Raw genomic sequence first — 27,511 nt, 5'->3', positions numbered from 1 at the left:
GAGAGAGAGAGAGAGAGAGAGAGAGAGAGAGAGTGTGTGCAAGTGTGTGTGTGTGTGTGTGTGTGTATGTATACATATGGGCACACACATGCCATGCACAGGCAGGCGGATTTCAAGTTCAAGGCCAGCCTGGTCTACAGAGTGAGTAGCAGGATACACAGAGAAACCCTGTGAGAGAGAGAGAGAGAGAGAGAGAGAGAGAGAGAGAGAGAGAGAGAGAGTTTGAAGACATCCTAGGACAGTAATGGGCACACATACACCCTGCGCTAGCAATATGCATGGACATCTTTAGTATAGACCTGGTTTTTTTTTAGTTTCCTTTACTGTTACATACTATTCCTTAGTCGACTTTTTCCTTATTTCAAAGTGACAATCTTGCTATCACAAGTAGCACAGTAAATATTATCTTCTGTGTAACTTTGTAACTTCTACATGTTAATAAAATATTCTTCTATAGGTAGGGTTGCTGATTTAATGATTATATATTTTGTAAGTTTTAACACACATTGCTTAACTATCTGTCCAAAACAGTTTAGTTGCTCAGTCCTTCCAACACTCTTTGGAGACTATTTATTCTTCCATACCACCTAAGAATTTTAAAATCGTTCTGAACCTCAGGGTAAACAAGGGACATTTTGCTATAATTTGAATTTTTGTTACTTGTAAGGCTGAGTAGTTTTCATGTTTAGTAACCATTTTGTTTTTTATCAAGACTGTATAATTTTAATACACCTATTTAAATAAAGGTAAAAATAGAGAATAATAAACTGTTGACACTCTCAACCCTAGGTATTATTATCCAAGTTATATGGTGCACAAGGAACATTCTATTTTACATCTCATTCATCTGGTGAACACATAATTTGCTTAGAATCTAATTCTACACAGTTTGTGTCATTTGGAGGAAGTAAGCTGGTGAGTATCTGCCTATGTATTCTGTTGTTGAACACAACATCACTATTCAAGTATGGCATTGGTTTGCAGAGTCACTCAGACTGATTGGGAACTTAATAAAGATATGTGTACAGATCTTGGTACAACAACCAAAGAGGGAGCTAGAGAGATTGGAAAGTGTTCAAAGGGAACCATGAAGTTGATTAAAGGGTTTGAAAAATAATTGTTGTGAGGGAAGGTTAAAAGAGCTGTGATTACTCAGGCTTGAAAACAATTGAGGGCTGAAGAGTGAATTAATAATGGAATTCTAATAACAAAAACTCTTACATGGTACAGGGGTGATTCACTGCTTTCTAAATGTCAGTATACAAAATTCAGCTCTATGTAAAGAGAAACTTCTATAGAACAATAATAAATTTTTCTCAACAACAGAAGCATTACATAATAAATTTAATGTTCATGAAGGTATAAATATATGTTAAGGTCAATGGGTTACCATAAAAATAAGTGTTATTATGAGAAAGACTATTGAGTAGAGGAGTAGAGTGGAGTAGAGAGTAGAAATAGAGTGATAGTGTGGGCAAAAATAATAAAGTAATTCAAGATGGTGTGGAACCTCAGTCATGAAAGGGAGTAAGTGAGAGAGACCAAGAAAACAATAACACAAAGAGAAAGGAAAGAAAAAGACTATAGCTAATTTAATTCAAATATGCAAGGGTTTGTTTCCTCCCCTTTTTACTGTTTGTACAGCGCATCCACTTAGATATTCGAGTTGGAGAACATGACCTTGATGCAGCTATTGTTCAAGCAAAGGATAAAGTTAATGAAGTAACTTTCAGGCTTCAACATCTAATTGAACAAGTGGAGCAAATACTCAAAGAACAAGACTACCAAAGGGTCAGTCTGTCTATTCAGCTTAGTTTATCTCTTCTTCTCAAAAATTCATTTCTCAACACAAAACCTTTGAACCAAGGAAAGAACAAACTGCCTGCCCTCAGTCTTCCTAAGCTAGAACTGTGTGGGTGTGAAGGGAGTAGATGAGGTGTGCTAACTCAATAAGGCAAGTGTGTGTGGCATAGAGCCCATTTTCCTTGATGGTAAAAACTGTAAAAAGTAATAGATCAAATTACTGCAATGGTCACCAAAGTAAAAGAATATATTTTGTTAAATTGCTGTCTTACAATTGGCTAAATAATAAATTGCATCTTAGAAAATGATATTCTACCTTTTATAGCAAATGAGTAAAATTAAATACCAAAACCACATTCAGGAATCTTCACCTCAAAAAATCACACACAAAGTACTTTAAGAAACTTAAACTTTTTATCCCTTTTCTGAATAGGACCGTGAAGAAAATTTCCGTATAACCAGTGAAGATACCAATCAAAATGTTTTATGGTGGGCTTTTGCACAAATATTGATCTTTATCTCAGTTGGAATTTTTCAAATGAAGCATCTTAAAGATTTCTTCATAGCTAAGAAGCTTGTTTAAAATACTGTAAGGGAAAGCAAATAATTTGTACAATGTTTGAGTTAATAAACCAAAATACATGCATAAATGTGTTATTTTCTTATTTAAAAGATATTAGATATTGAAGTTAACATTATAGAATGGAATTCCTGTTTTTTTTAAATGTTACTTTAATAATGTAGTTTTTGAATGTGGTAAAAATAAGCATATCACTTTAAGTTAAAATTGATATAAATCAGCAACAGCCAATAAGCTACAGATGCAATTTGAAGTTATTTGATCACATCGCGGCTTTTACATCCTCTCTCTCTCTCTCTCTCTCTCTCTCTCTCTCTCTCTCTCTCTCTCTGCAAGTGGGTCCTTCTCTTTTTCTCTTCCCCTCGCCCCCTTATCCCCATGACAACTTCCCTGGCCTCAGTCCTTGGGGCCAGTGAACAGCTTCCCAATAAACCTGCCTTTAATATTGAAAAAAAAAAAGGATCTTACAAAAGGGTACAATTTCAACCCTTGTGGAGCCAGGTGGTGGTGGTGCTGGCAATGCCTGTAATCCCATCACTTGGGAGGCAGAGACAGATGGATCTCTGAGTTCGGGGCCAGCTGAGTCTACAGAGTAAGTTTCAGAACTGCCAGGACTACACAAAAAAAGACCTTTCTCCAAAAGGGGGTAGGGACAAGGAACCTTATGGCATATATTTAACGTGACATATCAAAATACTATCAGGCAGAGCATGTGGCATGGGCCTCTACTGCTACTCCTAAGGAAGCTGAAGCAGGAGGATCCCTAGAGGCCCCAAGTAGAGACCAGACTGACAGCAGACTGTCTTAGTCACTGTTCTTTTGAGACAGGGTTTCTCTGTATAGCTCTGGCTGTCCTGGAACTCAACTCTGTAGACCAGGCTGACCTCAAACTCAGGTAACTGTTCTATTGATGTGAAGAGACCATGACCAAGGCAACTCTTATAAAAGAACACATTTAATTGGGAGTTTGTGTATATAGGTTTAATCTATTAGCATCATGTTGGGGAGCATGGCGGTATGCAGGCAGGCAATGGAGCAGTAGCTGAGAGTTATATCCTGATCCACAGGTGGGGCAGAGTTGGGGGTGGGGGGAACTGGATCTGACATGGGCTTTTGAAAATGGTAGAGGTGTCCACACACCTCCTAATTCTTATAATCCTTTCAAATAGTGCCACTCCCTACTGACTAAGTATTCAAATCCCTAGTGATTAAGCATTCAAACATATGAGCCTATGGGGGCTATTCTTTTTCAAACCATTTCAGAGACCCTTTCTTATAAACATGACAGTACAACACAAAGAAACAAAACTAATTTTAATGTACACTCAATAAAAAGAAGATATATCTTATTAGTCATACTGTTTGCAAACCTGGGTTCTATACTATGCCCACAGCATAATTTGGATCTGTAATTTTTTAAGGGCCTGATGAAACTCACAACTGCAGTACTGCCCAGATCAAATACATCCTTTCCTTAAATTATTTCACTAAGAAACATTCACCTAAATCTCTACTTTTTCCTAATCCTTGAAAGACAGTAAACTTTTCTCCATACAAGTAAAATAGCCCAGGAATTTTCTCACACAACCTCTACCAATCCATGCATAGTTCTGAAGTAGGGAGAAAAGATATCCAGAATTATGTAAGAAACACAACTATTAAAGTAATTTTAATTTTGAAATAATTTTAATATCACCAAAAACTAGCCCCTTCCACTATCTGTTGTTTTAAAGGGGGAATGATCTTCCCTAAAGTAAACCCATTCCTGTGAACATAGTAACAACCAGGGATCTCTGTCCTGCCCTGACACACTTCTCTCCCATGTCCAAATGCAATCCCTCCCAAGCATTCTTGTTCACTGTCCCCTTAGCCTGGCCCATAACCCCTGCCCACCTCCATTCTCCTGGTGGTCCTTTCCTCCTACCCTGCTAGGAACCTATGATTCTTCTTGGTTTTTGTGGTTCCCCGGTTTTCTCTCCTCTCCATTATGGTGTTTGTGTACAATTGTCCCTGGGCCTATCTCTACCTGAGGCCTGATCCAACCAGACTCCCTCAATATCCACTACCCTAGCCCAGCTTCCTTAGCAACAAACTTCCTCGTGGTGAGCAAAAAGCCACTGTACCTGCCCCACATCGCCAAGCTTTCCTCCGCCACCAAGAAGATGGCCTTTCTTTGCCTCAGTACGTTTGGCCCTGGCTTCCCCCAGGATTGGTTCTGTATCGGTTTGGGCGGGAAGGCGCGGCCTTGTACGCATGCGCTGGAATGAGCGCAGGCGCAGAGCTGCCTTTCAAGTTGCTCTGGGCACCGAGAAGTGCGTTCGTACTTCAGTGTCCTCGCTGGCCTCGCGCGAGTCTCACGTGGGTCCTCGGTCATGGCCAGCTGGGTGTTCTGTAATCGCTGTTTCCAGTCGCCGCACAGGAAGTCGTCCTTCAGCCTGACCAGCTGCGGGCACGTGTACTGCCACTCCTGCCTCCTCAAAGGTCCGCGCGGGCCGGGCGGGCGAAATGGGCCAAAAAGGCTCGCTGTCCGGGGCTCCCAGCGTGGCTTCGCTCCCGTGGGTGGGACAGAGGCGAGGAATCTCAGTAGGTCTGTGCAACTCCATGACCACCAAACCCCAGCAGGGAGACGAGGCAGGAACTCCAGAAAGCCAGCTGCATACTTCTCATCTGGTGGGAAGCTAGTTTGCAGCAGTCAGTTGACCAGATATGAATATTGTTGTTGAAGTAAAGCCTGGGGGGGGGGGGGCGCATGCGTAAAGAAGCAGTGGGAAGTGACCCACCTATTTAACTTGGCGAGTAAAGGGACAGGTGCACCACCAGCCCTCGGAAAATTCTTGTAGACTTCGGTTTTATTTTGTTGTCCAGCCTTATCTTAATTCTCCATGATTGTTCGCACAGTATTTAGTATGACCTTTGTACACGTAGGTGCCATATTTATATAGAACTCTACTGTGTGATCACACTCCAACTTATTCATTCATTAGTTGAACTAACTAACTAACTAATTTGTAAGTGGCAAATGCTGCTACTGTGAAAACTGGTTATGTATTTGTTGAGCATAGGTACACATGTGCAACCAGGGGTAGAATGTCTGGGTTTCTGGTGTATACTCTAAGAGGAAGCCTGGTGTGAAAAGTAATCCGGAGTGAGAGAAATTCAGAAGCTGTGTAAGTGAGGCTTGTGAGAAGCAATGGGAACAAGATGTATCCCTAGGATCAGGAGAAATGATGGGTTTGGGAACGAAGAGGTAGGTGAGATGGGCTTAATTCAAGGAAGCAAGGAGCTGAACTCTTTTGCTGGTGGATGCTGGACAGGGATCAGCCAGGGCAAGCCGGAAAACTCATTTTAGACCAGTAGTTCTCAATCTTTCTAATGCTGCAGCCCTTTACTGCAGTTCCTCATGTAATCCCCAACCATAAAAATATTTTTGTTGCTACTTCACGGTTAGAATCCTGCTATGAATCATAGTGTAAATATCTGTTTTCATATGGTCTTAGGTAACCCCAGAGGGGTCAGTACCCACAGGTTGAGAATTGATCCCTTAGACCCTGTCTTATGTGAGCTGTCTAGGGAAGAAACAGGAGGTAGTCCTGAGTGGGGATCTAGAATTCAAAGGAGTCAGAAATGTTAATGGTGAATCAATAGCATGTAAGTAAATGTCAAATGATTTGGCAATTAGAAAATACTACCTCCTTGGGAAATGTATTTTATAGGTGGCAAGTAGACAGAAGAAAGATGTTGGATTAAGAAGGAAGTAAAGGTCTTGATGACCTAGATTTTCCCCTAAGGTCAAAGAATCGGTGTTTGAAAATATCTACTGGGTCAGTGATAGAAGTCACCAGTGACTTAAAATAACCTAAAGTTAGAATAGTAAAGATATATTCCTTCATGGTTGTAAATTACAAAGCCGCAACACTGCTGTGTATGACTAGTTTGAGGCCTTGAGTGGTACACATCCAGGTGTTTCTGGTCCTTGAATCATGAGGCCAACATAGGTTCCAGTACCCTGAAGTTATTCTTCCAAAAGCAAAGGTACTATATATGGAAAGTGTGTCAACACCAGAGACACACAAAAGAAGTTGGAGGAAAAGGATAGGGAGTTCCACACAGAATCTTAACTCAGTCTTATGATCCATGTTCATACAGTCTTGCTAAACTCTGGTGTATCTTCCAGACTTTTTCAGGTAACACAAATTTCTTAAATTTTTACTTATTTTATATGTATGGGTGTTTTGCTTCCATGTATGCTTATACACCATGTTTGTGCCAGGTATCTGCAAGGTCATTGACTCTCCTAGGACTGGAGATACAGAAGGTTGTGAGCTACCATATAGATCCTGGGAATTGAACTCAGGTCCTCTAAAAGAACAACTAGTTCTTAACTGCTGAGTCATCTCTCTAGCCCTTGATGGCAATTTCACACACACACACACACACACACACACACACACACACACACACACTGTGGGGGATGTCAAAGGACTGTCTGTAGGAGTTGTTTCTCTCCCTCCACCATATGGATTACATAGATTGAACTCATGTCATCATACTTAGTAGCAAGTGTCTTTACCAAAGTTGAGCCAGTTTGCTGGCCTGTGGTAGTACAGATTTTAAAAACAAAAAATGATATTGTATGTATACTGTTTAGTAAACTGTTTTTATTGCTTACTAGGGCACAGACTACCTTCACTGTTAATCCCAGCTCTTGGGACCCATATACACAAGTAGATAGTTGTAGGATATCAAGAAACCATGTCTTAAGAAACAAAACATCAACAACAACAAAAAACAAATACAAATAATCTTTTATTTCTAATGTTGTAAATATCCCTCAGTTACTATGCCATAAGTTATTTCAACCCCTACTGAAAGACACTTATTTTGGCTCTTTTCTTTTTGCTGATTGTTCATTCAGCTTCTCTCTTTCAGTGTGGTATTTATGTTTAGTTGATGTGTAAGCAGGTATATATTAAATATGAGCCATTTGGCAGTGAACTACAAGGGATTTCCTCTCTGCCCCCTCTCAGTCTTCCCCAGCACAATGCTTGTAGCTTCTTTTTTGTTTTGTATTGTTGTTTTGAGGGTTTTTATTTTGTTTTGTTAGGTTTTGTTTGGTTTTGTTTGTTTTGTTTTGTTTGAGACAAGGTTTCTCTGTGGTAGCCCTGGCTGTCCTGGAACCTGTTTTGTAGAAAAGGCTGGCCTCAAACTCATTAGATATCTGCCTGCCTCTGCCTTGGGAGTGCTGGGATTAAAGGATATGCCACCCCACACCCCCCAACATCCAGCTAATACTTGTGTTTTAATGAATCTGTTCTGTAATCTTTCACTGTGCAGCTCCTATTTAAGATAGTGCAGTAAAACAACATGGAGTAAGAAAGGTAGCATAGGAACATGCAGGGGAAGAGGGTATTTTAATGGTATTTGAATGCCTTTAAAAGAAGAAAGGAGAGGCTGGCAATGATGTGTCAGCAGTTAACAATCCTTGCTGCTGAGCCTGATGATCTGAGTTCAATCCCCAGAGCCTACTATAAGAGCTAACTCTTGGAAGTGACCTCTGACACTGACATACTTACATTTGCTCACCCTCAACACCCCCTGCTGTGTGTGGGGTGTATGAAATAGGAAGTTTAGTTGTAAGAAATTCTTATGACAATTCTGCATCTTTACATAGGGTACTAAGGAGGTCCAGAGCTTAGTAGCAACAGAAATGCTGATAAGGAATCCAAGATGTGGTCCACATGAGTGATGGGATAACTAGACTGGTTGGTACTGAGAGCCAGCCAATGAGTTCACAGATTCGCCCCAAGATGGTGGTCAGTTTTATGGGGGGGGGGGGAAGATAGTGAAATATGGGCAGACTCCTTCTAGATCATTAGCAAGAAACTAGAGTGTAAGCATGTAAATTAGTTATATGCTAGCAGGTAGACAGGTCTATAAACCTTTCATGCTTCAGCTGAGACTGACTCTAGGTAACAGAAACTCAGTGGTGATGTAAAGGTAACCTTGAGTGGTATTATAGAGGCTTGAAATAGTTATTTTCATTTTAAATTGTTAAAAAGTTTTAAATTAATATGTCATAAACCCAGATGGTGGTGTGTGCTGTGTACTAGTTGAGAGGCAGAAACAAGATTGTGTTCAAAACCTTCCTGGGCAACTAAAAAAGTCCCTGTCTCAGAAAGGGTTTTGTTGTTTGTTTGGTTTCTTGTTTGTTTTTTAAAACAGAGTATATAGTCCTGGCTGTTCTAGAGCTCCTTCTGCTTCTGCTTCTGCCTCTCTGCCTCTCTGCCTCTCTCTCTCTGCCTCTGCCTCTCTGCCCCTCTCTCTCTGCCCCTCTCTCTGTGCCTCTCTGCCTTTGCCCCTCTCTCTCTCTGCCCCTCTCTCTCTCTTTCTGCCCCCCTCCCTCTGCACCCCCTCTCTGCCCCTCTCTCTGCGCCTCTCTGCCCCTCTGCTCCTCTGCCTCTGCCTCTGCCTCTCTCCCTCTCTGCCCCCCTCTCTCTGCCTGGTTCACTGAAGCTGACATCCCACTGTTTTCTCTCTCTCTCTCTCTCTCTCTCTCTCTCTCTCTCTCTCTTCCCTCTCTGCCCCTCTCTCTGCGCCTCTCTCTGCGCCTCTCTGCCCCTCTCTCTCTGCCCCTCTCTCTGCGCCCCTCTGCCTCTGCCTCTCTCCCTCTCTGCCTCCCTCTCTCTGCCCCCTCTCTCTGCCCCTCTCTCTGCCCCTCTCTCTGCCCCTCTCTGCGCCTCTCCAGAGGGGCAGAGAAAGGGGCAGAGGGCACAGAGAGAGAAGCACAGAGAGAGGGGCACAGAGGTGCAGAGAGGGGGGCAGAGAGAGAGAGAGTGGCAGAGAGAACACAGTGTATGTGAGTCCCTGCATGAAGAAAACACATATACATACTAATACCTGAATTCCCTGGATGTGGGGAGAGAAAGGACTCCATTGTAAAATCTAAGTATTATTGACACTTGTGTGTCAATCTTTGGGGACACATTTACAAAGCAGGAAAATAAATTATTGTATAAGTTTTTTTCATGAATCCACAGCTTCATTATTTAAGAACATGAAAACATTTATACACTGTATAATCCTGCATTGTAACACAAAGTCTGTGTTCATACGTATTTTACAACACTGGTCAGGATAATGTAACTAAACATTTGCTTCTCTCTGATAGGTAAAAAGAATGAATGCATGATCTGTCAAGTTCCCTGTCAAACAGTTTTACTCTCAAAACATGTAAGTTGAAATCTCTAGAATTTGAATATTCACTGTAATATTATTTCCTTTTAATTTGGGTTTCAATTCTTAGTAATTAGTATCGAAAATTTTCATTCATTTTTGCTAGATTAATACTTGTGAGTAATAAAGCATAATATTATTTGGTTTTGTTGTTCTGTATTTGGTTTTATTGTTGATTGGTTTTGGTTGATTACTGTTTGTAATTATTTTTGTTTCTCTTTAGTTTTGCTAAGCAAAATGTGTTTACTGTTGTGTTATCCAAGATGTCCATAAATACAATATCTTTCTGCCTTAGCCTACTGAGTGCTGGCATTACAGGCAAGAGCCTCCATACCAATCAGTATTTGCTTTTAAACCCTCATTATACTTTCCTTCTTAGCCATAGGTAGGCCTTATGCACAGTTAATTGGATTGCACTATGTTCTTAGAAATGAAAATAGGTTAGATTTACTTAGTACAACACTGACTTCCTAGTCAGGCAAATTTGTTTTTTTCCTGAAAGTCATGATAAATAATTAAGAGGGTTGTTCATAATAGAAGTTAAAGTCAGTTATTTGCTCCATGGGCTTAAACCAGTGCCTTTAGTTCTATCTATAAAATATGTCACACTAATTTATTCTTTGGTATAAACTTCTCATCAAGTGATTTGTCTCTTCTATGCCTGTTTTCCAGAATTTGAACTGCTGTTTTTAAACATCACAATTTTTATTTAAAAAATACAACAGAGTTACCCAACAACTCAGACAATATAGAAAGTCATAACAGTCAATGTGGCAATTCCCAGATCCTGTTCCAAAGATGACAATACATAGGAGTTGGCACCTAGTTTATGTTTCTTATGTCTTTCATTTTCTTTTTACAGATTTTTTCCCAAATAACTTGTTTGTGGTACATATTTTTACAGGACTGCATAATATCTTACTGGTTTTATTTTTTATACATTTTACACACTGCTCACTGCCCCTCTTCCCAGTCATCTTCTCCCAAAATCCTTCTCCCCACCCACCCCTATCTCCTTCTCCTCTGAGAGGGTGTAGATCCTCCACCTGGGTATCTCCTACCCTGGCATATCAAGTCTCTGCAGGGTAGGCACATCCTCTCCTATTGAAGCCAGACAAGGCAGCCCAGCTAGAAGAGCATATCCCACAGACAGGCAACAACTTTGTTTGGGACCCACATGAAGACAAAGAGGAACATCTGCTACATATGTGTGTGCTGAGGGATGAAGCCTAGGTCCAACCTGTGTATGCTCTTTGGTTGGTAGTTCAGTGTCTGAGAGCCCCAAAGGTCCAGGTTATTTCACTGTCTTCTTGTGGAGTTCTTACCTCCTTCAGGGCCCACAGTCCTTCCCACAACTGAAACACATCCCATGGACCAGCACCAATTCCTGACACTATTAATGGTAGATACTCTATTATGCTTCCAAGAGCCTGTAGAGGTTTTTTTTCTGTTTTTTGTTTGTTTGTTTATTTGTTTGTTTGTATGTTTGTTTGCCTTACACTCATTATTTTTACTTATTTCTGTCCACAATTGCAGAAGTTTTTATAGGCATAAATTCCTAAGGGTAGAAAAGTAAGGAGAAATATTTAGCTATTTAAAATTTTAATAGGGAGTACCTTATTTTTCTCCAAATACATCAGTTTCATATTCTACTGCTTACATACTGTTTACTAAATGTCATATCCTACTGTTTACAAACCTCTGCAGCACTCCTTCCCTGACATAAGGCCAGGGTCCGGCTGGAAAGAGAACTTCTGACCTTTCTCCAGCTTTCTGGGTTGAATGTTTAGACCAATTGTATCTTCTTTCTTAGTTGTGCTGGCTAGTTTTATATCAGCTTAACACAAGTTAGAGTCTTCGGAGAGGAGGGAACCTAGATTGAAAAAATGCCTTCATAAGACCAGGCTATGGACCTGTTTACATTTTCTTAATTAGCAGTTGATGGGGAGGGCACAGCTCCTGGGACAATGACCCGGGTTCTGTAGCAAAGCAGACTGAGCAAGCCATCATAAACATTTCAGTAAGCACCATCCCTCCATGACCTCTACATCAGTTCCTGCCTCCAGATTCCTGCCTATTTGAGTTCCTGCCCTAACTTCCCTCAGTGATGGACTGTTACCTGGAAAATGTAAGCAAAAATAACCCCTTTCCTCCCTAAATTGCTTTTTTTGTTTTGTTTGTTTTGTTTTTTGGTCATGGTGTTTCATCTCAGCAGTAGTAATCCTCACTAGGACATTAGTAAATATATTTAAGCTGTTTGTTCCTTCTGTGCACTATACTCTTTAATGTCTTGAGAACTGCTTTCCTGGAACCATTGAAAAGTTTATACCAAAGAATAAGTTAACCTGAAATATTTTATAAATAGAATTAAAGTGGATCTGCTTGGATGTCACTCATATCAAATAGTCATGATTCTTGAATGTGATGTGCCCTTGTTACATTTGTGTGTTTGAGACAGAAACTTTCTGGGTAAAACAGGCTGGCCTTGAGCTCACAGATATCTGCCTGCTTCTGCCTACAGAGCATTTAATCTAAAAAAAAGAAAAAGAAAAGAAAAAAACTTTAAAAAGCAGTTAATCCCACCTTTCCTGGCCTTTCATTATTTCTGTTTTAACTCAAAAATTGTTTCAAAGAATAGTTTTAGAGTTGGGCATGCTATCAACACTTGGGCTGAGGCAGGAAGATTGCTGTGGGTTCAAAACCAGCTTGGGCTACAGTGAAATAAAGGAAGTAACAGAGAGAAGAGGTGAAGGAAGTGAGATAGGAATGTTTTTAATTTCTAACTGATTAGACTTTAGCTCCACCATCACCTTTATGCTTAAATTTTATGTTATAGCACTGTGACCAGAGTCTTTGGTGTTGGGGTATTTTTTAAGTTAATCAGGATTTTATTATGGTTTACTTTTTATTGATTTTTTTATGTGTATGGTTGTTGTACTTATGTCTGTGTACCACATATGTGCCTAGTGCCCACAGAGGCCAGAAGATAGTGTCAGATCTCTCAGAACTGAAATTATAGAGGGTTGTAAGCCACAATGGAGGTACCAGGAATTGAACCTGGGTCCTCTGGAAGATTACCCAGTGTTCTTAACCACCAAGCCATCTCTTCTGCCCCTTTCATTATGTTATAATACATGGTAATTATGACTATTCTGTGGCTGTAAAAAAAGTGTACCTTCTTTGTTCTATGTAGGAGAAAACAAGCAAATGAACCAGTGAAGCTGCTAAAACTGTTGAGGGATTCCTTCTGCTCTTTCTTCCACACATCACATCCCAAGCCATAAATGTAGGCTCCTCCTTCAGCAGTCTTTTGTGAGCCCATGATTTTGCCCATGACTATATGCCACCACAGGCTCTAAACCTTCCTGCTTTCCATTCTGTAGCCAGTGGATCTACTTGTGTCTGGGGGATATTTTACCTTTATAAGTCTTACAGTTTAGGAAAAAATTAAAGGAGTCTTGTGGCTATACCTCTGGGACCTCATGGCCTCCAGGTCAGCAACTCTGACCTGATGCTACTTCTGTAGTAGGATAACTCCATCTCATGTCTGGTCTTTCTGTTACTTTTGCCTGAAATATTATTTCAGATGGTTGTAGTCTCTCACCCACAGCATTCAGGTTAATTTTCACCTCTATTGTTCTCACTTCAGACTGCTTTTTACTCAACCACCAAAATTCCTTTTTGAGCATACACCAGAGACCAAGCAATTCTACCCCAGATTGAACATGTGTACCTATGCTTTACAAATGCAAGAACTGCTGTAGGAAGGCCTCTGTAATGCACTCAGTGTGTATCATTTGTACCTAGACTTAAGTCTAGGAGGTAAGCTTCAGGGAAGGACCCTCCCATGGTCTCTAGTTTAGTCGGTTTCTTCAAGTCTGTTATATAAGCAGATTTTCTCAGACCAGAAATATCCCAGACTATTCAAAAGGTGCCCCTAGATACTCTTCAAGCAGATATATAGTCATTTATTAATTTGTCATTAAAATGGACCATTACTAGTTCACACATGAACTACAATACCAGTGCAGTATTAGATGCTTGCGAGATGCAGGGGGTGAGGGACAACTGGGCCTCTAGGAGGAAACCCTCTGGTGACCTCAGATCAAAGCAGAAGGATGTGATTGAAATTTGCCTCCCTGCGGGACCACAAGGAATAATGAATTTCAAGTGAAGTGTAACTGGCTTTCAAGCAGAGGTGGAAAGGAGCAACTAACTCTGAGGAGGTAGATGCTTAATGATATTGGAAAATCTCTGGCTTTTAGACCCCAGGTAATTAGTCATGTCTGTAAAGATAAAGACCAAAGTAAGGCAAACTCCTTGTGCTCCTTCACCTTGCAGAACTTCAGAAGAGACATAAACCTGGCTGAAAATAAAGAGGCAAAAGTACGTCAAACATCAATGAGGGTCTAGCAAAGATCTTCTGAAGAAGATTAGCCCCTGAGGCTTGAGTTCTTTTGTATCTGTGCCATTGAACATTTCTTTAGTGTCTTACCTAGGTCCCAATGTATATTGTATCATGATGAGGGCCCAAAAATGCTCTTTATCTTCCTAGTTCATAGGTTCCAGATCATATCAAGACTTGAAAAAAAAAGGACCAGATGTTGCCTGGGAACCTATGCAGTGATATGGGTAGTAACAGTGGCAGTCAGAATATTCCACTGGAGGAATGCTTTGCTGTGAAAGCTGTGGTCAAAGTAGCCTCCAGCAATGGCTATCTCACAATGGAAAGGCTTAGAATCTGGTAGTTGTTCAATCTACAAGGCTGGATTTCTCAGCAGTCCAAATTTGGTTCTGTAGTCCTGGTGGATTCCTGAGGAGACACTGATCATCAGTCTATGTAGAAATTCTGAAAAACCTGTTTCTAGTACTGGTGAAAAAATGCCTCAGCAACAGGATAGATGAACTTTCCAAGAAGCAAAAAGCAGTTTCCTTATTCTATGTTCTTTTATCTGGGCTGCCATTAGAAGATATGGCCAAAATTTAGGGTAGGTTTTCTTTCTTCAAATAAGTTCATTATGAAAATGTGTTTCCCTTCCCCTCCCTCATTAGCAGTTTTATTTGTACTTATTACCAAAAAATAAAAATAAATAATAATTAAGGGACAATTGACATCTACCCAGCATTCACTATTTTAGCCCATGAATGTAGTGTGTGTTTTGTTCAAGTGCTCTCACACCTCTCAGTAAATTGCAAGTGTTTCTCCATGGAGATCTGCAAACTGTGGTAGCCCTGTCTTAGGTGATGGCTGGTTTAGAGAGCTATTACATCAGCTTTGAATATCATCTAAACATTCATTACTAGTATGTAAAAATGTGTTACATCATTGACTTTGCTAAAGGTCCTTTCTTCTAGAATATTTGCTTATGCAGTAGTATCTTAGTTTGGGTTTTATTGCTGTGAAGAGACACCACGACCAAGGCATGTCTTATAAAGACAAACATTTGATTGGGCTGGCTTACAGTTTTAGAAGTTTTGGTCTATTATCATTAAGACAGGAAGCATGGCAACATGCAGGCAGACGTGGTATTGGAGAAGGAACTGACAAGTCTACATCTTGATCTGAAGGTAGCCAGGAGTGTTGGCATCAGGACCTCCCAAACTTATGACATCACATAGGCGACAGCACAACCTACAGACCTGTTATCAAGACAACAGCTGTCATATTCCCAGAATCCGATTGACTCACCTCCCACCTTTATCTCCCACATTTTCCATGTAAATAAGGGGAACACCCCTCCTTCTCTCTCTTTTCCCCTTCTCTTTCTGCCATCACCCTCCTCCCACCCCCTCAATAAAACTCTTACACTTAGAACTGCTTGGGCCCAGTGTACTGTGTTCAGCCATGAGCCACTATTTTAACACATCATTTTGGTGCTAAAACCCAGGATCAAACCAGGGACCTGTTCAGACTTGAGCCATGATTTTAACACATCAAGGAGGAGACTGGATTATACACTGGGTAGAGCTTGAATATAGGAGACCTCAAAGCCTACCCCCACAATGATATACTTCCTCCAATAAGGCCACACCTACTCCAATAAGGCAATACCTCCTAATAGTGCCCCTCCCTATGGGCTAAACATTCAAACACATGAATCTGTGGAGCCCAAACCTATTCAAACCACCACAAGTAGTGTCTGCAGTCATTGGCAGGAACTCTGTGTAGTGCTGTTTAGAAATGCCGACTACCGCAAGCACCCTTATTTCTCTCTTAACTTCATGGTCAGAGATTTAGTCATTTTTTTTTTCTACACAAGGTATGAATGATGGTTTATTTGCCTTTCTGGGCTTTGATCTTCCTCAGAACTCCAGCTCCTTGCCTTCTGGCACATAGCCATCTGCTCTACTACGCTGGCCTGGTCTTGAGGTAGTACAGGCAAGAAGCTTGCCCTGCTAGAACTGCTCCTCTAAGAGACTGCTGATTTTGGCATTCTTTTTCCTTTCATCGTATTTCTTTTGAATCTTCTTTGCTCGTTTTTTGTTTAAAATCTCTTCCTCCTCAAGAGTCAGCTTGGCCCCATTCTTGTGGCCCTGGAACAGTGCATAGTGGGACATGTATCACTGCTGGTACAGTGTGCTGTCAATAAGCACAATGCAGTTCTTCACCAGGGTCTTGATGTGGACAAGCTCAGTACTGAATGCGTTGTAGACAGCACCAATGACCCTTGCTTTGCAAGTATAACACTCAGAGCCCCAGGATAAGTTCCCCATGTCCAATCTCAAGGCACAGTTCCTCTTATTGCCTCCTCCAACTCAGACTGTGTGTTGTGGCGAGGGCCAATCTTAGTGTTGGCAGCAGGCCATCCCAGCTCATACTTAAGCTTCTTGTGGTAAACTGCAAACTGTGGTAGCCCTGTCTCATAAGGCACCACCCCAGTCTTGTGCTTGTGCCGCTTCTCCCAAGAGATGCTCATTGCTCGGCACTGGCTGGAAAGAGAGGGTTTTAGTCTTTCACTAAGTATGCATATACTAGTTTGCTAAATGTATTTTTAAAATCACGAATAGTATATAAGCAATATAACTATATTGATTAATTCTTGATAATACTGTTTTACCATATTTTGATTGTGTAGTGGAGAATACATTAGCCTTTTTAAAAAAAATTATGTGTCTGTACAGAGGTCAGAGATAATTGGATTCCCTGGAGTAGGAGTTACAGGTAGTTGTGAACTGACCAACATGGGTGCCCAACTCTCTGACCTTTCATTTACTTTTAAAACTAAAAACCCACATAAGATTCCAGGAATGATGGCAAGTTGTGATGTCATACTACAGCTTTTTCAGATAGATTCAATTTGCTATTGTTTCTCTTGGGATTTTTGCACCCATGTTCATATACAAGCTGAAGTTGAAAGTTTCTTTTCATAGTTAATATATAATAATAAATCTTAGTCAATAGCTTCATAAAAGGTCTTAGAGTAGAGAGTAGTAGCCAATACCTTTAATCTCAGCACTCTGGAGGTAGAGACTGGAATTCTAGGCCAGTCTTGTCTATATAGCAAGGTCCAGAACAGTGTGTGTGTGTGTGTGTGTGTGTGTGTGTGTGTGTGTGTGTGTGTGTGAGTTTGTTGTAATGAATTCACAAATATAAGCACCTTACATAGATTAACATAGTCATTGAAACACTTTCCCAGTCCCAAACTATATGGGACTCTTGAGGCAGTCCCCCACTCCCAGTTCAAATCACCCTCAGCATCACTGCCTTCCATGTCTACTAGTATGGCCAATTAACAATCATTTCAGTGAATTTTCTATAGTTAAAATTCGAAAACCATGGAGCTTTTCTTAGAGTTTTACATTTTCAGTATCAACTATGTTTTTATATACTTATCACAAAACCTGTTTGTAATATCTATAATGGTATTTGATTTGATTTTGTTTTGTTTTGATTTATTTATTTATTTATTTTGGATTTTTTTTTTTTAAAGATTTATTTATTTATTATATGTAAGTACACTGTAGCTGTCTTCAGACACTCCAGAAGAGGGCGTCAGATCTTGTTACGGATGGTTGTGAGCCACCATGTGGTTGCTGGGATTTGAACTCTGGACCTTCGGAAGAATAGTCGGGTGCTCTTACCCACTGAGCCATCTCACCAGCCCTTATTTTGGATTTTTTAAGACAGTGTTTCTATGCAGTCCTGACTATTCTGGAACTCAATATTTAGACCCAGCTTCAAAGTCACAGATCTGTCTGCCTCTGCCTACTGAGTGCTAAGATTAAAGTCATGTGTCACCACACCCACTGGTTTTTTTTCTCCCTAATTTTAAAATTGGCTATTATGAGTTCTTTTTTATTGAACAACTTTGCCAAATGTGTATTGAGAAATATGAACAAGCATTTTCAGAAAGCTAAGTTTGGCTCTCTTGATCTTCTCACATGAAGATCTTCTCATCTACACACACACATTATACACATAATTAAAATAAAAATAAAATCTCTTTTTTTAAAAGATTCATCTAAGTTAGATTTTTCTGGCAATGGAAAGACTTCGGGTGGTTTCAGTCCATTGACCTTTTCAGCATCCTTTCCCTTCCCAGATGGAATAGTGGCTCTTACTTTGTGCTAAGTTGACAACACAACACTACCACACATGGCTAATGCTTGCCTGGATCTTCTCACACTTCCTCTTCTCTTGCTCCTTGCTGCCTCACAAACTCTGTTGTCTGTCAATGATCATTCCCTACCCAAGGAAGTACTTTGGATTTTATTTGTCTGGGGAAAAAAACTCACCCTTTTACCTTTGTTTTGAAGCATATTTTCACTGGATATAGAGAGGCGTGTGGTCCAGAGTTTCTCAGTAGCTGCCAATGTGTGCCATTGCCCTGCATGCGCCATAGAGGTGTGGTCACCTTCACAGGGATGTATTGCTGTTTGCTTGTGTTATGTATAGATGTATAGTTAATTGTAGATCATAAAAGAAGTTTCTACATAATCATTTGCTTCCTCTTCAGACTAACTCCAATATCCAGACATTCTTTCTGGGCATAGATGGTCTATGTAAGAAGTATTCCCAGGAGACCTCTCAGGTGAGTTAGAAGTTTGAGGCTTGAGTTGGTGATTCCCAGAGCACATTAGTTCAGAGACCCTGTGATGTAAGTATTCTGGGGAACAGTTTCTTGCAGAGGTGAGTATGAAAATATCTTCTGCTTCTCCAAGCTTGTTTTTAAACTATCTTACTTGTAAAATATTTGAGCACAAAAAGGTTTCAGTGCTGACATTCTCTGTCTTATCTGTGTTGTTTGTGCTCCTGTGACACTTGCCTTTCTGTTTCTTCCTACTCTTCTCCCTATTGGCACACTTTGTATATGCTACTGCCTGCAGTCAGTGACACTCTCACTTTACTTCTGTCCCTAGCATCACATGTCAGTGTCCCCTATGCTGAGCCCAAAGTTCCATGTCATTTGACTTGATTCCCTGGATTACCTGAAATATACTCAATATCAAGGGAAGTTGTCCTTCCCTGCCCCTCATCCCATTTTCCTGTTCTCTCTTTCTTAGCTGTGCTGCTCTTGGCTCTGAACAGCCTGGTCTAGCACAGGGCTTTCTCATCCTCAGTGTCGACCTTTTCTGCTGTCTCAGTGCAAGATAAAGATTTATAATTCCTTTGTGTTCTCTCTTTCTATGTCTCTCTCTCCCTCGGTGTGTGTATATGTTTGTGTGCGTGTGCGTGTGCGTGTGCGTGTGTGTGTGTGTGTGTGTGTGTGTGTGTGTCATTTAACATAGAAATTGCTATACAACCCAAGCTTATTTTAAACTCATAACTCTGCTACCTCATCCTTCCAGGTGCTGGGGTACAGTTGTGTGCCACCATTCCCAGTTTTCACAGTCCTTTTTTACTTTGTTTTACTAATAAAGTCTCCTTTGTGAGTCCACTGCTAGAACTCCAGTCTCTGGAATGTAGCCCCTAGAGCATAAACCAGAAAAACTCCTAGACACGGAAAGTCCAGGCAGACAGAAGACCCAGTGACACAGATGCTTGGAGTCCAGCTTGTTCCCATTCTCACAAAAGGCTCTCTGGACAGGACTAGTCTCATCTAAAGACAGTGTCAGTCTGTCTCTCTAGAAGCTTTAGCCCATTACTATGACAAAAATCTGTGTTATGATGCTATTTTCCATTTGGCTCTATCCTTGGGACAACTGTGTCTGCCAAATCAGCAACTATGGAGACTGGACAATCATTCATGGGCCTGCAAGGTGCCCATACCAAAGCCCTTATATAAAAATCACCATGTCTTGGTAAGGGTAGCATTCCCCATCAACAGGCCTTGCTAGGCTCCAGTGTCCACTCCATTGGAAGCCCACACCCTGATTGGTGTGGACACATGCTACAGAAATCTGGGCCTCTGAGGGAGTATCTTAGTACATGAAACCAGTGCAGGGTGTGCTGAGGAAGAAGGCGGGAGGCAGGAGGCAGGCAGTAGTAGGTTGCTAGTTGCCAAAAGCAACTGGGAACATCAGTCTACTGCCAGAATTCCCAGCTCCACCCAGACCCTAGGTGGAGCTAGAACATGGATAATACAATGCACCTTACACATATGAAAGAGAAATTAAAAGAAAGCAAATCCCCCAGACATAGCCTTGTCCTGTTCAAATATGACACCTGCAGGTTTCCAAAGTCAGGGAAGGAGGGTTCATCACTAAGTCTCTCCCAAGTCAGGGAAGGAGGTTTATCACTAAGTCTCTCCCATGAGTGTTAGGGGCTGGAAAGTCAGGACTATTACTGCAGGCAAGGAGAGGGTTCATGACAAGGCCCTTAGAGATGGACTTGGAGGGCAAAAGCTTCTTGTACAATTGAGGGAGGATATTAACTGTTTCTTCAGTGAAAATTCTCACAAGGATGGCCTCAAAAGAGTCTATACTTGTCTATGCGAGCAGCAGTTATTCTGTGGTCCCTGAGTTGTCTCAGAAGGCTGAAGTTCTTTTGAAGACTCAAAGACTTGAGCCACATGAAAAATGTAGAGCCAGAGCTCAGTTCTAGGGAGGATATTGTCCCTGCTGACTGGAAGATTCATGCTATAAATAGTCCTATATCTAGAAGTAGCCTCTCATAGTGGATAAAATGCACACTCTGCAGTGAGTTATTACTTTCCACAACAGAACGTAGGGGAAGGTACAGAGGCTGATGCAGCTATGGTCCAAGGAGAGTTGTTTGGTGAGTGAAGACCACACTTTTGTCTGTTCTGTTACCTAGAGGGATATATAGAACCTTAAAATACCATTTATCTACAATCACCCTGTACCTGTGGAACTATCACTTAGTGGTGGAAGAGTTAGATGAGGGAGTAACAGTTTGGTGTCTCAGCAAAGTTGACACTATTTTTTCAAACCATCTACCAGCTCTCTTTGAGTTAGCCTCAGAACGCTGCTCACTTTTTCACACTGCCATTCTCAGAAGTCCAATTCAAATTACACAAGGTATATGAGGCTCCCTGTGAGTGTGAAGACGGGGATGATAGTGGCTTCAGAAACAGTTGACTCTAGCAATCTGTACAAGACTACCTTGGTATCTGCCAGCTCTAGCCACCATGTCAGGTTTCCTTGTTTCAACTCTTTCTACCTCTTTAATCCTGCCCTAGCCTAAGTATTAAGGTTACTCACCAGTCAGGAGGCCTTCCTCAAGTAATCACTCCTATCAGAGTGAGACCATGTGTTCTCAAGAGTAAGCACACCACTGGAGGCTGCTAGGAAGGCAAAGAGCCTTATTGTTTAGAGTTCATATTGGATAAGCCCACCTGCCCTTGAATTTGACAGCCTTCTGGCATTCTGTTCTTCCTAGAACATCTAGGCTATTTCTCAGACTTGTCAGACATTAGCCACCAGCAAACCCAGGGAATCTGTGACTGTCCCTGTGGGAGGAGATGCAGGTCTACTGGGGGAGTACATGTAAAGTAGACCATGCAGCAACCCACACTTAAAGTTCCTTACAGCATTTTACTTCCACAAGAAATGTGCCATGACCCTGTGTCCTTTACAGCTGATATGTGTTGTCTTCTCAGATTTCAGAATTTCAAGAAAAACACAGGAGGAGATTAGTAGCTTTCTATCAAGAAAAGGTAAATGAAATCAAACTCTGAGTTTTTTAATTGTTTGATCTTATAATTTCAGTATCATATTATAGTTCAGTTCCCCACCCTCCCCCTCTCAACAAGGTCTCACTGTGTAGACCAGGCTGGCCTCAAACTCATAGGGATTTACCTGCTTCTGCCTCCTGAGGACTGAGATTAAAGGCATGTACCACTATGACCAACTTTAAGTCCAGGCTGAATAGGGTTTACTAGCACCTGGGAGGTTTGATTTCCTTTACATTTCCACTTGTGGGGGTGGTTTTTGTCTTATGACCATCAGTCTGTTGGCCTGACCCACCAAGGAGTTCCTCTGCTTTGGGCAACCTTCATGGAGCAACCTACTCTGGCAACTTGAGCTCTCTCAGCTAGACTGGCCCATACTAGGGCCACAGGAGCATGACAGCAGTGCAGAGGCTTCTCCGCTCATCCCTCTTGCTTTTTACATAAAAGTCTTTTTTAAAACTCCAAAGGTTATCTGACAAATGAGGTTCGGAGCCAATTTATAAAGGCATAGCATTCTGTAAACCTGTCAATCAAGTTTAGTCCACTCCCTAGATGGGACAGGCAGATAGGGTCCCCAGGTTCTGTGCACTCACTGACCTCACTCTGTTATTCAGCACTCTAGCCATAGTACTCCTACATTACCCTAACAGCTACCAAGAGGATACCAGCCTAGAGGATTCTTACCTCCAGTCAAGTCTTGATTAGATATTTGGTGTGTATTACCTTCTTAAACCTCTCAGCAAATGAGAGGTTTTGTATGCACCACTCTAAAATTGGAGACTTTAAACCTACTCCTAGAGGTTTCCTAGTTCCTTGTGACAAGAACAGATCTAAACCTTGACATGATGTAGACTGCATTCTGAAATCTGTGTGGATATTTTATGTCCTGTAGGAAGACATGTCTCAAACTTGACATCAGAATCTCTAAAGAGTACCAAGCAGAACTTACATGCTCTAGGCTCCTACTGGCTAGCTTAGATCCACTGCCTTGTAGAGACAGAACTTGGTTTCTCTAGAGATTTAACATGACTCAGCTCTATACAAAGGTCCTGATGAGCCAGACTTACTGCAGTATCACATTTTATAAATGTAAACAAAACAAGTATGTTGTCTTAACTGCCTCTTGGAATAGTTGTCTAATAATGCAGTTATATTTATATTCAGATTTCTCAATTGGAAGAGTCCCTCAGAAAGTCAGTACTACAAATCAAGCAACTGCAAAGGTAAGAGTGCCTCATGGGAACAGTCATCAGAGATGAAGAGTTCCTATGGAGGCTTCCAAGTGATTCCTGAGGCATTGATAAGGGGCCAGTAAAAACAGTGGCCATAACATAGATGGCGGCTGCCTGCATTCTCTTTTGTGCATGGCAGGGCAGCCACCTATGGAGGATGAGCTTGACATGGTGTGCGTTCATCAAGGCATCTCCATGTATGAGTCCATTGTAGTAGGCTTTATTTTCATTTTTGTGATAATAGCAACTTGAGAAAGGAAGGGTTTATTTTTGTCTCCCAATTTGAGGGTACAGCAGAGAGGTCATGACCACATCATGGTCAGAGAGGCATGACAACAATAGCTTGAGGCAGCTGATCATATCATATCTACATTCAGAATGCAGAGAAAGATGAGTGTTAATACACAGCTCCCTTTCTTCCTTTTATTAAATCTAAAACCTCAGCGCATGGAATAGTGCTACCCAAATTTAAGGTCTTTCTACCTCATTTAATTCAATCTACAAATTCTCTCAGAAATATGTCAGAGGATTGTTTCCTATGAAATTATAGATTCTGTAAAGTTGATAATATTAGACATCACTAGTCTACCTTTTGTCAACTTCATAACTAAACATATCATTTTAAAACCATAACTTTCTACCACAACCATCTGATAATGCAAAATGCTATCCAATTTTAAAAGTCTGCATAATTTTTAATGATTCCAACACTATTCAAAAGTATCAGTGTAGAGTCTCTTATGAGACTCAGTTCATGTCTTAACTGTAAGACTCTACAAAACAAACCAAGTTATATGTACTTAAATATACAGTGCACAAATTAAACATTTGTTTTCCAGAAGAAAATAATGAGGGCAAAGCAAAGGAAGATAAGACCAATACCCAGAAAGGAAAACACCAAATTGTATTGGTCCATATCCACTATGCAGAGTTAGAACCATCCTGTTAGAATTGTCTGAGTTCCAAAGGACTTTGGTAACCCACCATGCCAGTGCACAAAGCTCTTCTTTTAGGGTGGCTCCACTCCATGCCTACGGCTTTCCTTGCTGATATACCATGATCCAGGCATCTCCAACATTCTGGAGTCTCCATTGTGCTTCAGCTTCACATCTTCATACAGTAGCCCCTCATGGCCTCCCTGCATAGAATCCAACTGTACCACACATTGCTTGGTCTCAATGACTTTCTGTAATCTTAATGTAATCCCCAAGGGTTTCCTTGTTGATACATCTTTCATTTCTTACAACTAACACCACTTGTACAAGGCTGACAAACTATGCTGCCAGCTTGAGCCTAGCCCCTTGGACCATAGTTGCATCAGCCTCTAGGTACCTTACAGGATGATCCTAAGGAAACTCTTCCCTAGGATGTAGTTGGCTTTCACAAGATGGAACCTTTGATGGATTTGCCTCAGAGTTCTCCCATTTTCTCAGTGCAAAGTTTAAAGTTTTCTCTTTAATGATGTTAATCTCTTACTTTCTCATCACTCACACCTTGTCTATCTATAACTTTAAACTACAGCTGGGCATGGTGGCGCATGCCTTTAATCCCAGCACTTGGGAGGCAGAGACAGGTGGATTTCTGAGTTCGAGGCCAGCCTGGTCTACAGAGTGAGTTCCAGGATAGCCAGGGCTAAACAGAGAAACCCTGTATCAAAAAAAAAAAAAAAACTATTTATTTTTCCTGCTAAGGGCCAATTTATTTATTTATATATTTGTTTCACCCTTGCTCTTTTCTTCCTGTAGACCTGGGTAAAAGGTAAGAGCCATGAGCAGTAACCATGGCACAGCCCAGGTACTATTCTGTCTTGGAATTTCCTCCACAAACAAATTAGTCTGTTTCTTTTTAATTCAGCCTCACTGAAGTTCTTAGAGCATAACTAGAATACAGCCATTTTTTGCCAGAACAAATGACCTCTAGCCCTTCTCCTCTGAACCTTCATGAACTGAGCCTCCACCATCTACATTTCTGTCTGTGTTTTTTTTTCCTTCCAATTCCCCACCATTGGGACCCAATAAGACTAGCCCATTAATCTCTGCTTGTGATACTCTAAGAAGTTTCTAACCCTAAATTCCAGACTCTTCCACATTCTCCCTGAAAACTAGTTTCAAAGGCCTAAGAACCACGTGATCAACTTTATCACAGCAACAGTTCTACTTCTCAGTACCAATTTTCAATATTAATTATCTTTCTCATGGCTGTGAGCATATACTACTTAAGGAAATAAGTTTATTTTTATCCACATTATGAAGTGGCAGTCCTTCACAGTAGGAAAGCATGGAGGTAGTAGTACCTGGTCATATTGCTTCTGCAGTCAGGAAACAGGTAAGTCCTGGTGACCAGCTTGCTTTCTCCTTTCAGTCCAAGACCCTCTTAGCTCATTGGATGGTACCACACCCACATTCAGAATGAGTTGTCCCAACTCAGGTAACCAATCTAGAAACTTGCTCACTGACATGCCAAAGGTTTAAGTGATTCTAAATCCTATCAAGTTAGCAATTAAGATGAACCACACAGTCATGCATCACAATGGAGCACAACCCGAAGTGCTACAACTGACCAAAAGTATATAACATTCTGGAAGTATATAACCATCTAGAAAATAACAAACATTAAAATTTTCATTTCTTGTCTGTTTTAGTAAATGCTCAGTAATACTCCAGTTATGAAACTCTCTGTTTGCACTTAATGTCCATGAGATATGGAATCCATAACACACCATAGTTTAGTCAACACAATGATACAAAACTTGGTGCATGTTTTATTCAGTGGTAGCTATGTTTTTCTAAGATAATGGTACAATCTCCTATGAAGCTTTTATATGTAGAATAGTTAGTTACTTTTATATGTAGAATAGTTACTTTGATATGTAGGTAGTTACTTTTATATGTAGGTAGTTACTTTTATATGTAGGATAGTTACTTTGATGTTTCCTCACTGGTTACTTGTGTGTGTGTGAACACCAAGTGGCCTAACCAACCAAGCACCTGAAGGTGGCCTGAAGGCATGGCCATGTTGGGCCTGAGAATGGGCCTGGAAGGCAGGTGTTAGTACTTATCATAGCTCCTGACCAAGTGTAGTGGCTATTCCTGGTTGTCAACTTGACTATATTTGAAATGAACTACAATCCAGAATTGGAAGGCTCACCAGTGAACCTAATCTGGAGACTGGGAGATAGAAGTTTCTGATCTGGATCTTGGTATGGAGATCTTGAGACACAGTGGTGATTGAATCCAGAAGATTAAGACAGGGAGATCTCCGAGTCCAAGATCATCTGGGATTAAAGGTGTGGTGGCACACACCTTTAATCTGGGCTACACCTTCTGCTGGGGACCATATAAGGACATTGGAAGAAGGGAGTCTGGCTCTCGCTCTTTCGCCTTCTTGCGGTGTGGGACTCAGCAACTGCTAGATCCTTGGACTTCCATTCACAGCTACTACTGAACCATTGTTGGGATTTGGACTGCAGACTGTAAGTCATCAATAAATTCGTTTACTATATAGAGACTATCTGCAAGTTCTGTGACTCTAGAGAACCCTGACTAATACACCAAGTTATTTGTCTCCATCTTGAGGAAAATATCTCTTTTGTCACTACCATCTCTGACCAGCAGAAAAGAAGCTACGAAACCAATGTCCTTCTCAAAGCAGTTTATTCAGGAACATAACTATGTGCACTAAAAAGATCCCCCGACCTCTCTTGGCCATCCCCTTTTATACCCTCTAGTCCACTCCCCATCACCCTATTCCACGTAGGCACAGTTCATTGGCACAGGACTACATTCGACACATCATCTGATCTTTCGTTATGGTGGATCTGTGCAGTGCAGTTTAACGGACGTGGCTATCTTGAGGGATATGAGGAAGTCAGTTGTTAGCCATTAGACTTGGCGGCAGTCCCAGGCGCCATCTTGGGGCTGCGGCCAAACCCGCTCCTCACACTCTTTCCTCTATCTTTATTTTCAAAAATGGGAACTGGGAGAGATAGCTTAGAAGTTAAGAACATGTGCTGCTGTTTTAGTGGACCATAGTTTGATTCCCAAATCCACATCAAGTAGTTTACAACTGCCTGTAACTCTGGTTCTGGGAAATCCAGTATTCTCTTCAGACCACCATGGGCATCTGAAAGGCACCATGTAGAAGAATGCAATTGATCTATTCTTATATCCTTGTACAAAGCTCTACTCAAAGTTGATCAAGGACCTCCACATAAAACCAGATACACTGAACCTAATAAAGGAGAAAGTGGGAAAAGCCTGTAACACATGGGCACAGGAGAAAATTTCCTGAACAGAACACCAATGGCTTATGCTCTAAGATCAAGAATTGACAAATGGGATCTCATAAATTTGCAAAGCTTCTGTAAGGCAAAATCAATAGGACAAAAGGGCAACCAACAGATTGGGAAAAGATCTTTACCAATCCTACATCTGACAGAGGGCTAATATATCCAATGTATACAAAGCACTCAATAAGTTAGACTCCAGAGAATCAAATAAACCTATTTTTAAAATGGGGTAGAGAGCTAAACAAAGAATTCTCAACTGAGGAATACCAAATTGCTGAGAAGCACCTGAAAAAATGTTCAA

The 27,511-nt window shown here is 41.0% G+C and overlaps 2 protein-coding genes and 1 pseudogene across 2 annotated transcripts in view; 2 read left to right on the top strand and 1 right to left on the bottom strand.

The window, feature by feature from the left end:
• Positions 1-2,449, top strand: part of LOC110330914 (transmembrane emp24 domain-containing protein 11) — a 17,069-nt gene extending 14,620 nt beyond the window's left edge. Inside the window, exons 3-5 of the mRNA XM_021211224.1 lie at positions 790-915; positions 1,645-1,791; positions 2,237-2,449. Coding sequence (XP_021066883.1) covers positions 790-915; positions 1,645-1,791; positions 2,237-2,386 — 423 coding nt within the window. The 3' untranslated portion in view covers positions 2,387-2,449. The remainder of the gene's footprint in view (positions 1-789; positions 916-1,644; positions 1,792-2,236) is intronic.
• Positions 2,450-4,716: 2,267 nt separating this feature from the next.
• Rnf212 (ring finger protein 212) overlaps positions 4,717-27,511 on the top strand; it is a 43,339-nt gene continuing 20,544 nt past the window's right edge. Inside the window, exons 1-5 of the mRNA XM_029545402.1 lie at positions 4,717-4,864; positions 9,552-9,613; positions 18,574-18,648; positions 21,619-21,675; positions 22,855-22,913. Of these exons, the coding sequence (XP_029401262.1) occupies positions 4,756-4,864; positions 9,552-9,613; positions 18,574-18,648; positions 21,619-21,675; positions 22,855-22,913 (362 nt within the window). The 5' untranslated portion in view covers positions 4,717-4,755. The remainder of the gene's footprint in view (positions 4,865-9,551; positions 9,614-18,573; positions 18,649-21,618; positions 21,676-22,854; positions 22,914-27,511) is intronic.
• On the bottom strand, positions 15,891-16,533 carry LOC110330818 (annotated as a pseudogene).

The sequence above is a fragment of the Mus pahari genome, chromosome 13 (assembly GCF_900095145.1).
Source record: "Mus pahari chromosome 13, PAHARI_EIJ_v1.1, whole genome shotgun sequence".
Lineage (NCBI taxonomy): Eukaryota > Metazoa > Chordata > Mammalia > Rodentia > Muridae > Mus > Mus pahari.
This window is presented reverse-complemented; position numbering and strand designations above follow the sequence as displayed.